The 12,003-nt window shown below is 31.3% G+C and overlaps 2 protein-coding genes across 2 annotated transcripts in view; one reads left to right on the top strand and one right to left on the bottom strand.

Moving 5' to 3' along the window:
• Positions 1-12,003, top strand: part of LOC114333545 (aminopeptidase N) — a 237,685-nt gene that overhangs the window by 14,130 nt on the left and 211,552 nt on the right. The gene's annotated exons all lie outside the window — the stretch shown is intronic.
• LOC114333550 (adhesion G-protein coupled receptor G6) overlaps positions 680-12,003 on the bottom strand; it is a 50,190-nt gene continuing 38,866 nt past the window's right edge. Inside the window, exon 2 of the mRNA XM_028283439.2 lies at positions 680-4,157. Coding sequence (XP_028139240.1) covers positions 777-4,157 — 3,381 coding nt within the window. The 3' untranslated portion in view covers positions 680-776. The remainder of the gene's footprint in view (positions 4,158-12,003) is intronic.

The raw sequence follows: 12,003 nt of genomic DNA on the forward strand, positions 1-12,003 counted from the left end.
TTACTAACATGTGGTCTGATCCCACATCTGCTACTCGTAGACTCTTAACATCTAGTAGCCAACTTTTCCATTTTGACTGGATCAGAACATGGTGGATTTGATTTCTATATTTTCCTCCTGGAGATCTCCACGTTTCCTTGTGTATCTTTTTGTGCTTAAACATACTTCCACCTATTATAATCTCGTTTTGTTCACAAAACTGTATCAGTCGACGTCCATTATCATTTCTTTCTCCTAATCCTTCCTTCCCTATAACTGATTTATGTCCTGTATTATCATGTATATCCTGTATTATCATGTATCCCTACCTTGGCGTTCATACCTCCAATAATTACCATTTTTATATATCATTTGTATTTATTATTTACATTGTCGTATGTTTCTTGGAGCTGCTCATAGAAATCATCATTCTCTTCCTCATTACTTTTGTTTGGGGTGAGTAAACGTTGATTACTAATATGTTGTAGTCTTTTGTCTTGAATCTCGCCCATATAATTCGTTTAGATGTTGCCTCCCATTGTACCTAATTGAGCATTTTTCATTTTTCTGACATCATTATTGCAACACCTTTTTATGCTTATCGTTTTCATTTAGGTATATTTCCTGAGTGTACCAGTGCCAGAGTATATCAGGTATTAACCCTTATACAGTTTCTTAAATAGATCAATAAATACGCATATTAAAATTTGTCAGTTTAATAGTAGGTGAATGATATAAATAATAATTTACAAAATTTTGAGATTAAAATATATTTGTACATTTAAATAAACATTTACTTAAGATCTACTGCTGGTTTTGGTACTAATGGAGAAAGACTTAGGCCTAGTGTGTATAAAATATTTTTGCCAGGCCAGTCTAGTTTCACTATTAAAAACAACATAAAACAAAAACAATATAAATCCTTGAATGTTTGAAGTGATGGAAAATATATAGATTAAAATTACCTTTAACCACTGAATATAGATTAAATTGGCAAAAACCCAAAATATCCAAGGTATGCCCAACACGAAAAATAAGAGAAAACCAAGTTGTATTTGTAATTTTTGAACATTTTCCTTACTTCCATGAGATTCGACCGAATTTGAAGTGACTTCCCTCATTACAGTAAAAAATACGAATGTGTTTATTGATATAATTAATATAACTGGTAAACCGATACCTAAATAAAGATAGATTCCTTCAGGATAGCAGTAGTTGTGTTTTCTCATTGTATATGTAGCTGAACAAATGTTTGTGATGCTCACTGGGATGATAGCAAATCCCCATCCGAAAATAGTCGATTTAAGTACTATATTATCAGGCAAGATAGATAGTACCTTTACAAATCTCATATACTGCAAGAACGAATAGACCAGCATCCAACAAAATTTACTAATGACCATATAGTGTATAAAAATACCAAAAACTGAGCAAGCATCAGGCAGTGAAAACATATTCAAATCAGTCAATTGCATCAAAATGGTTTCCAGAAATATAGAAACAGACAGATGTAACAAGATAGTTGTTCCTGGTTTTTTACGCCATTTCTTGAACATCATTGCTGTCACAAAGATTCCACTTACACCAAGTGCTGACATAACATCACCAATTATTGTTATAGTGTCAAGAATAATATAATTTGTCTCAGTTATATCAGCGCCCAATGACTCTCTTAAAAGAGAGAAGTGCGTTAAATGGGAGTACATACAAATATGATAAGTACTTATATTACTCAGTTGTCCAACGTATGTTCCTCCAAGTCTAGACCAATGACCTTTTTTCCTTACGGTCTTCTTGCCATAGTCCCAGAAGACGCATTCTGGTGTATCGGTGAAATTAGTAACATCGAATAAAATCGGTATAGGTGCAGGTAGATACCCTCCAAATTCAGGTATAGTCACACTTATCACTGGACCTGAAGGCTTCTTAGTATAGCTGCTTTCAAAAAAAGCGTCCTTAAAATAAACTGTCACTAATAGCGTTATATTTGAACCGTTTCTATAATGTATAATTTCTTCTGGTATAAGCAAAGCAATCAATGCATTTGGTTTAACATCGAGAAAGGTACTGTTTCTAGGAAGATCCTCAACATACGGAGCTTCTCCACTTGGTTGATAAACCACCACTCCACCAACTCCGCTTAACACAGGGTTGGTTACATGTATAATAACATTGTTTCTTTGCAAAATTAAATGATCGTCTTCAATAGTAGTACTCGTAAGAATATTTTCAACTAAATCAATTAAATCATCGGTAACATTTAAGAGTTCTTGTGAAGAAACCAACTTTTCCTTTTGTACATCAAGAATACTGTCTGTTAGGTCTATGGTACTATTAATCGAGTTACGAATTGTTGTGTTTGTCTGTGAATATATCTTATCCAAAAACTTTGCAGCATAGTAAATTGATATAACTGGTAGATCGTGATTATTTCTTATAATATTAGTAATGTTAGTGATAGTTTCGTCACTCACACTTTTGTTTAAAGCACCATAAAAATACTTAGTACTCTCAGGAATCGCAGCATTGGAAGCACAACTTCCTATCACATCTTGCCAGGTTGCACCAGTTAAAAAATTACCGCGACAATACCGTACCACTGGCAGTGAGTTATGTTGCAGGCATAGTTGTTCTGGAACTGCTCCTTGGCCCATAGGTGTAAGAGGCCAGTCTAGTCCTGCCGATTTTTCCGGTAAGCAATATTCAGAACTTCTAATGTAGTTAATAGTTAGCTCGTTTTTTTCCTCCTTTTGTTTTATTTGGTCACAAACATACTTGTAATTTTCCATGACATTATTTGTGTCTTTAGTGGTTACATGGAGTAAAATATCTATAGTTTCAAAGTTAAAACTGTAAATCTCCATAACTCGAACTTCTTGCCGAAAATCTCCAACACTTTTTCTAAGTATAGCTCTGAAGTCAATTTCATAAGCTATATCACAAGGAAATAAGATACAAATACTTTTTATTACCAGTCTTGCAGCAAATTCACTACCTGTCTTGGTTTTATAAGCCAAAACACGGTTTGAATTTACCTTATTTTCGTCGTTATCGTCCATATCTGTAAAACCTTCGCACCAATAAAATCCAATATATTCTTCTAAGTCCACTTCGTATACATTGTAAGGTTCGGTGGTATCTCTATTTGCAAACAAAAATGACACTTTTTTTCTTTTTTTCAACTCATATGCGTCTGCGTCAGTAAAACAATATATTGTCTGGTCAAGACCTTTGTTGAATAAACTTTCAGGATGATAGACTGTAAGACACAAACCGGAAGTAGCTTCATCAAAGGCTAAGACCATCTGTGACTCATGCCTTGTTGGAGATTTATACCTAGTAGTAAGACACATATTGCAGGTTAAGTTTTCGTCTGTATAGCTCCAACTGTTTTTGCTTATTGACTGCATTAATCCTGCAAAAGATTTATCTGGGTCACTACCTTTCCCAACATAGCAAACATCGTCATCATCATCATGACGTATAATATCTTGAAGAACTGTAAGATCGTAAATATTATCAACTCTAGCAAGATTTGGACAATCATGTTCAAATTTACAGTAACACGAACCGGAAATATAATCAGCGCTGATACAGTTTTTTGGGCATTTAGAGTTTGTCAGCTCCTTAGAAAAATCACAAACATATCCATGCGTGTTATTACAAAACTCAGGATAATATTCTTTTGATACACTATTAGCAACCAAACAGTTCTTGTCAAAAAAATTGGGATGACTCAACGTAGCACTTATGTGTTTATCAAATGGAGTACCATATTTGTCACCAAAAGCGACCGATTCAAACGGACCGTATGGTCTTAATCTTTTGTAAGGTATCCATACAAGATCGTCTTTTATAGAAGTTTGATTAGGTTCCGTGTCTAAAGTTTTCGAATTACAAATATGCCCCCATGTTTGAGCGGGTGCTATAAATAGGCAACTGGTTGGAGTTTCTTGGAATTTCGGAGGGCATGTTCGTCTCATTCCTGTTACTTGTGGACATACCGTTTTGGCGATGTCTGGTATCCATTTACCATTCTTACATATTCTTGTAATCAACGTTCCATTTTGTTGGATACATGCCGGCCTGGATATGACTATTTCATTCTGAATTCCGCTTGAATTCCAAAACGCCTTTTGTGATGTGGTACCTACATTGGATACTTCAAATTTGCATACCTAAAAATCAAAAATAAGAAGAATTAAAATATATATGTACAATATGTAAATTTTATTAAAAAATTTTCTTAAGAAGATACGAGTTAAAACAAAAACGAAGAACAACAGATGTAAAAATCGATACAAGTAAACTAAGAAACCCACTCATAAAACAACGCCTGACAGATGAAACTAATAACCGATTAATGAATGTTAAAGAACCAATTCTGCAAAATACTGAAACGGAGACAAAATGGTTATTAATAAAGACAGAAATAGATAAAAGTCAGAAATACTCTGGGCTAATTAGCAAAATTCATGGAAAAGTTATTTACCAGCAATTTAATTGCTGGAATCGAATTATAAGATCCCACATATTAATAATATAGGTATGCAAAGTCCGCAGATAGTGTGCTACTTTTTTAACCGAAGATTTTAACTGTACAACAAAAACACTCAAATAAAAATTCACCGCAATTAAATTCTGCATAGAGATATGTTTTTCTGATTTGCTCCGACGAAGATTTTCCTCGGAAAATGCGGGTTTTCCCAACAATATCTCTAATTTTCAAATAAAGTTTTAAGTAAGTAATTATTAATCAATAATTAAATAACTTAGTGACATCAAAGCTTTCTTGGTATAGATTGTAATTCCAGAAGCCGGTGAAAATTAAACGAATATTTTAGCAACAATTCAATTGTTAATTAACAATTTACGATCGCAATAATAACCAAAATAATCATGATACATTGATCAAACTTATAAAAATTATAAAGATGAGATGCTTATTTAATATTTTATCGACAAAATATAAATTTTTCGTTTTTTTGCATAATCTTTAAATTTTGAAAAAAAAAAATAATACGCTGGTCTAATTAGTAAAGTACAAAGAAAGGTTATTTACCAGCAATTTTATTACTGGAATTGAATATTATGAAACTATATATTAATAATATAGCTATGCAAAGTCCGCAGATAGTGTGCTACTTTTTTTATTAACAAAATGGCGCCCCCAAATCGTGTTTTTTTCAATTATTGATCTATAACTCCGAAGATTTTAACTTTACACCAAAAACACTCAAATAAAAATTCACCCCAATTTAATTCTACTAGAGGCATGTTTTTCTCGATTTACTCCGACGAAAATTTTCTTCGGAAAATGTGGATTTTCCCAACAAAATCTCGAGTTTTCAAATAAATTTTTTGGGCAAGTAATTATTTATCAATAATTAAATAACTTGGTGAAATAAAAGCTTTCTTGGTATAGATTATAACTGCAGTAGCCGGTGATAATTAAAAAAATATGTTAGCAACAATTCAATTGTTAATTAACAATTTACAGTCGCAATAACAACTAAAATAATCATGAGACATTAATCAAACTTAGAAGGATTATAAAGATGTGATGCCTATTTAATATTTTGTCGACAAAATATAAATTTTTCATTTTTTTGCATAATCTTTAAATGTCTAACAAAAATAGTTATAAACAAATTAACATTTCTCAGAAATTGTTTATTATATTATAATTTTAAATAAATGTGCTTTAAAACGAATGCTTTAAAAAAATTTTCCAACCATTTGCAAAAAAGTTATTAAACAGCAAAGTAAACATACGATTACTCCGTTTTTTATAATTTGTTTTAATTGTTTTAAACCTCAAAAGTGAGTTTATGGTACAAACTAATTACTCTCAAAAAATATCAAACATTAGTTCAATGGTTATATATTAATCAAAGATTAAAAATGTTTTTTTGTAATTTGTAGCGCGAAAATAGGCTTGATACAGAGCCGAAGCTTAATTTTATTTATTAACTACTGTACGTTGCGGGCGGTCGTCGCTTCTAGTGAAAATGTTATTAGCTACGGTACTGTATTAGTCTACTTTCGCGCGTGTAAATTACAAAAAAAAATATTTATAATCTTTAATTAAAATATAACCATTAAACTAATAATCAATATTTTTTGTAAGTAATTATCTTGTACTTTAAACTCACTTTTACGCTTTGAAAGAATTAAAAAAAATTATAAACAACGTAGTAATCGTATGTTTACTTTGCTGTTTCATAACTTTTTTGCAAATGGTTGCAAAAAAGTTTTAAAGCATTCATTTTCAAGATCTTTGAAATAAGCGTTTTAACTATTTTTAAAATTAGAATATAATAAAAACTTTCTGAGAAACGTTAATTTGTTTATAACTATTTTTTTTAAACATTTAAAGATTATTCAAAAAAAAATAAAAATTTTTATTTTGTCGACAAAATATTAAATAGGCTACAAAATATTAAATAGGCATCTTATATTTATAAGATTTCAAAGTTTGATCAATGTATCATAATTATTTTGGTTATTATTGCGACCGTAAATTATTAATTAATAATTGAATTGTTGCTAAAATATTCGTTTCACCGGCTTCTGAAACTATAATCTAAACCAAGAAAACTTTTATGTCACCGAGTTATTTAATTATTGGTAGATAATTTCTTATCTAAAATTTTATTTGAAATTTAAAGATTTTGTTGGGAAAACCCGCATTTTCCGAGGAAAATTTTCGTCGGACCAGATCGTGAGAAACATGTCTTTATGTAGAATTTAATTTCGGTGAATTTTTATTAGGGTGTTTTTGGTGTAAAGTTAAAATATTCGGAGTTATGGAGCAAAAATTGAAAAAAAAACACGATTTGGGGGCGCCATTTTGTTAATAAAAAAAGTAGCACACTATCTGCGGACTTTGCATACCTATATTATTAATATATATATATATATACATCCCGCTATCATTATGTCATCTTTTCATGTTGCAGTCATTTGGCATCACCAAGAAATACTATCATTTTCGAATTTTAATTCGTGTATGTTTGTTGAGCGCATTTTTTAACGCCCTGTATCGTTCTCAGTTTTCTAAAATTTTAATTTTAAAAATTTAAATTATATACAAAAATTTTTACACTTCATAACCATTTTGACTTCCACCACATAAAAATGTGTATTTCCCATCATTTTGCCGCTTTTCGACGTTGCCACGAGTTAAAAATACCGATCTTTTGAGGACAGGTAGAAAAGGTCTATTGTAAACTTAGAGGATGGAATATTTTGGTAAAATATTCCATCCTCTCAGATTATAAACTACATAAAAGTTAGGTTCTTTACCTGTTCAGCTGGATTACCAAGCAAGGGTCTAAATATTTTACGAGTTGAATTGTGTTTATTTGATTTCATCTGTTAAATTAAAATTTCTCATACCGACTTAAAATATTTGTTTGAAAAATTCATTTTATATTTTCGTTTAATTTACTTAGGGTTTTTGGTCAGAATTTTGAAGAAACGCTTGGTTTGACATAAAATTTGGGACACGTACCTATAGCTAATATGTTAAAGAAAAAAAGTGATATTGTGCCGATATGTGCTTTTGATCTGGAGGTGAGTTTCGTCGGTTATAGGGTATGAAAACAAATACGTTCAAATAAGTCCGGAATTGGATAAACTGACTAATTCTAAGCAACTTCTATTTTATAGCGTTTTTCACTAAGTCAATACTTTTAGAGATATTTGCGAGTGAATATGTTCATTTTTCAACAAAAAAAAAACGTTTTTATACGGTTTTTCGCAAATAACTCAAAAAGTAGGTACTTTATTGAAAAAAAAATTAGCAAATAGTAAATATAGCTTATAAAAAAGTGAAAAAATGGTAGATGTGTCAGGTCTGTAGACCCAGTAGAAGCAGAGTTATTGCTAAGCTTTGTTTTAAAACCAAGAGGAGTAGGTAAACTAAATGGCAGATTCACACCCAAGAAAGTCACTAGAAATATCATCAGATAAATCTTCTTTTTTGGTTGATCATATCGGCCTTTGACGGTAATCTTGACTAAAAATCTAAAAATAAAAGGAAGAACGCAGAAAATACAAAAATTGCTGATAAAATAAATAAACTAACCTATGAAATGCCAATAGTGTCAAAATTTGATATGAGTAAAATTGCCTGAGGTTGTACCAATTACAAACAAGGTGTACGGCGCGGGAAATTTGAATGACTCCTCTTGTTTAAAAACAGACTATAGTGAAAAATAAGCTCTTATATCTCAAATTCCAAATCGAATATTTTAACGTGAAATAAAAAAAATGAAATACTTTTCTGGGAAAACTTATTACAACTTTCTTAAAGTGTTTAAGAAAACGTTTATTTTCATTTTTTTTTTTAAGTTTCCAGCAGCAACAGTAAGCAGGTTACGATCAAAATACAGTTGTTCCTTTTTTTTTGGTTAAAAATATTCTAAAAACTCCCTCTAATTAACAGCCCAAATGGAATTAATCGTTACCACTTCACAAGTAACTTTATGTATTGTTTGTGTTTGTAAGTTTCATCAGTTCAAAGTGCTTATTTGTGGAAAAATTTGGTTTTAAAGTAAATTTTTTTAAATCTTTAATTTTGAAAAAAAGACTTTTGTCAAAATAACTTAAAAATTATTAGTGATACCAAATATCTTAAAGAGTAAAAAATGTAGGTGTTGCTTTTTTAAATATTTGGAATTTTTTGATTTTCTGGAAGACAAAAATTGGTTAAGATATGGCTGTTCAAAATTTGCATATACATACTCGTGACTAGTGATTCGTTCGAGGCCTTTCAACAAAACCCCTTTCAAAAATAAGCATTTTGAACCAATGCAACTTACAGATCATATACAGGGTTTCCCCGAAAATAGTGCGTTCCTTAAAGGTATAGATAGAAAGCACAATGTAGAGCAAAAAAGTCTTATAACATTTTATTCTAAATTCAGCCGTTTGACCAAAAAACGAAAATACATTTTGATATGCAAATTGATACTCAATTAGTAAATAAACAAGTGGTCCCATTAGATTAAATTTCACAGTCACAGGTTCTTCTACGCCATGTTGCCAGGTCATATAAATTTATGAAAATAAAAATTTACTCTTATGGAGAACAACGTAATTTTTGTTGAAACGGTTAACTTTAGGAAAAAATGTTACAACACCTTTTTGTTCTAAATTGTGTATTATATCCACACCTTAAAGGAACGCACTATTTTCGGAGACACCCTGTATAAACAATACATTTATCTAAAGTAACGTGTGAAGCGGTAACAATTAATTTTCATGACTTTCTTTTGCCAAAAAAAAAAGGGAACGATTTTATTTTCAGCGTAACTTGCTTACTTTTCACGCTAGAAACTGTTTTAAAAACACCAAAAAAAATTTTTTTAAACACTTTAAAAGAGTTATGATGAGTGTTTCCCGAAAAGTGCTTTATTTTTTTGGTTATTTTACGTTGAAATATTCGATTTGGTATTTGACGAATAAGAACCTATTTTTCATTAGCTGCAACCCTGCTTCTACTGGGTCTACAGACCTTATACTGACACCTCTTTTTCATAAGCTATATTATTGCTAGGAATATTTTTTTCGATAAAATATGTAGATACTTACTTTTTGAGTTATTTGCGAAAATCCGTCCAAAACGTGTTTTTCTATGAAAAATAAACATATTCACTCGCACATACCTCGAAAAGTATTGACCTACAACTTTTATAGAACAAAATTTGCTTAGAATTAGAATTAGTCAGTTTATCCACTTCCGGACTTATTTTGCACGTATGTTTTTTCACCTCCAAGAAGGGGTGAAAGTCACATCCAGGACAAGAGAACATATCGGCATAATCTCACTTTTTTCTTTGGCATTTTAGCTGCGTGTGTGCCAAATTTTATGTCAATCCAAGCGGTTCTTTAAAATCTGGAGGTTTTGCGATATTTTATCGTGAGTGAATGGAATAATAATTATTACAACGGCAATTATTGCCGTTGTCACTTTTAGATAAGAAGTCATTATCACAATGATATAGTCAGGTTAACTGAATTGTATAATTATTGTTTTTATCATTAAATGTGAAAACCTAGAATTATCCATGTCTGTCCGTCAATAAACACAACTCGTCTATTAGTAGGACAGAAAGAATGACAAATAAGGTGTCAAATGAAAGCCTATAACCAAAATATGATATTACATGTGAGAAGTTTGACCTCGGACTGCCTGTTCCAGAGTTGCAACCGAAAGTACTGTTTTAAATTCGTCGAAATAGTACAAACTATTGGTCAACACGACTAAGAAAGACCAGAACAAATACATACTTCCGGTTTCATGCCTGTCTGTTCGTCCATATCTGTAGGTGAACAAAATTCATCCGTCATATCAGCTGACAAAAAGTTACACGAAGGGTTCAAATATCGACTGCCGGTTCAACTTCCGGTCACTTTTTGTGAAAAATTAGAACTTACGATGTCCAATTGCTTGTTACAATTTTTTTTATAAGTGTTCTACTCTATCTATTCTGACTTTTCATTAACTTACTTAGATCACATATAATTTAATACAGTTTTGATGTCAGGGTCTTCAAAATTTATGTGGTGAGTTCCGGTATGTGATGAATGAAAAACGACTCCATAAGCAGAAGAAAAAAGTGTTCTCAAGACCTAAGACAATACATCGACTCACAAGAGCGTTGTGACAGTAGCAAAAATTCGAGCTGGGGTTCTAATTACTTTCTCATGCGGCTTACTCTCCTGACTTGGCCCCCTCCGATTATTAAGTGTTCCCAAATCTGAAGAAATGATGGGCGAGTCACAAAGTTTCACAAAAAAGCGAATATTTCGCGAAATGAACGTCAGATCGAAAAACTAAAAAATGCGTGTTCAATATTTTTCAAAAGTCTATCGAATGATACCAAAAACGAACCCCCACGGAAAGGGGTGAGGAGTAAATTAAAAATTTTAAATACGAACCCTGCGATATTTCGCGAAATGAACATCAGAGTGCTAGTGTGTGCTTTTTTTCTGGGGATGAGTACCACCCCCTTCTCGAGTGTGAAAAAATATAGGTCCAAATAAGTCCGTAAGTGGATAAACTAATTAAATTCCTTGTAACTTTTGTTTTTAGATGGTTTTTCGCAAATAAATCAAAAAGTAAGTATTTGATCGAAAAACTATTCCTAGCAAATATAAAGCTTATAAAACAGTAAAAAAAAATGATGTATGTATGAAGTCTGGACACACAATAAAAACAGAGTTGGAGCTAATCAAAAGTTGGTTCTTATTCGTCAAATTCCAAATCGACTAGTTCAACGTAAAATGTCCAAAAAATAACGCACTTTTCGGGGAAAACCCGCCACAAATTTTTTAAAGAGTTTAAAAAAAGTTTTATTTTTGTTATATAAAAAGTATCTATTCTATCACCATCAGCATCAAAAGTAGACCGGGCAGTATCGTCGCCCCCGCTAGCGAAATTATTCCGATTCGATTTTTTTGCACAAACTTACTCAAAAAGAGGTCCTTATAACATATCCAAAGGGTGCCGGGCGGTGCATTGGTCGAAAAATTGTTTAAAAAATTTTTTTGAAACAAATTCACAAAAACAATTTTTTCATTTCGAACAATTTTTTTTAGATAACTTGTGTCATTCTGGGCAAAAAAGGTGTCTTGCCATTTTTGTTTAAAATTGATTGTTGTCGAGTTTTATGCGATTAAAAATTTGAAAAATGCGAAAATGGCCATTTTTAAGTCTTAATAACTCGATTAAAAGTTATTATTATGAAATTAAAAAGTGAGCAGATCAAGTTTCAAACCCTTGCTTCAAGGTCCTTAAGAGATTTTTGTCATTATTTTATTACAAAGCTGTTATTTTTAATTATTAATAATTAGCGCTATAGTCCCGGATTTATCGTCGCCCCTGTTAGTGAAATTATTCCGATTCGATTTTTTTGCACAAACTTACTCAAAAAGAGGTCCTTATAACATATTCACAAGGTGCCGTGGTCGAAAAATTGTTTAAACAATTTTTTAAACAAATCCACAAAAATA

This window comes from Diabrotica virgifera, chromosome 6 (assembly GCF_917563875.1).
Source record: "Diabrotica virgifera virgifera chromosome 6, PGI_DIABVI_V3a".
Taxonomy (NCBI): Eukaryota; Metazoa; Arthropoda; class Insecta; order Coleoptera; family Chrysomelidae; genus Diabrotica; species Diabrotica virgifera.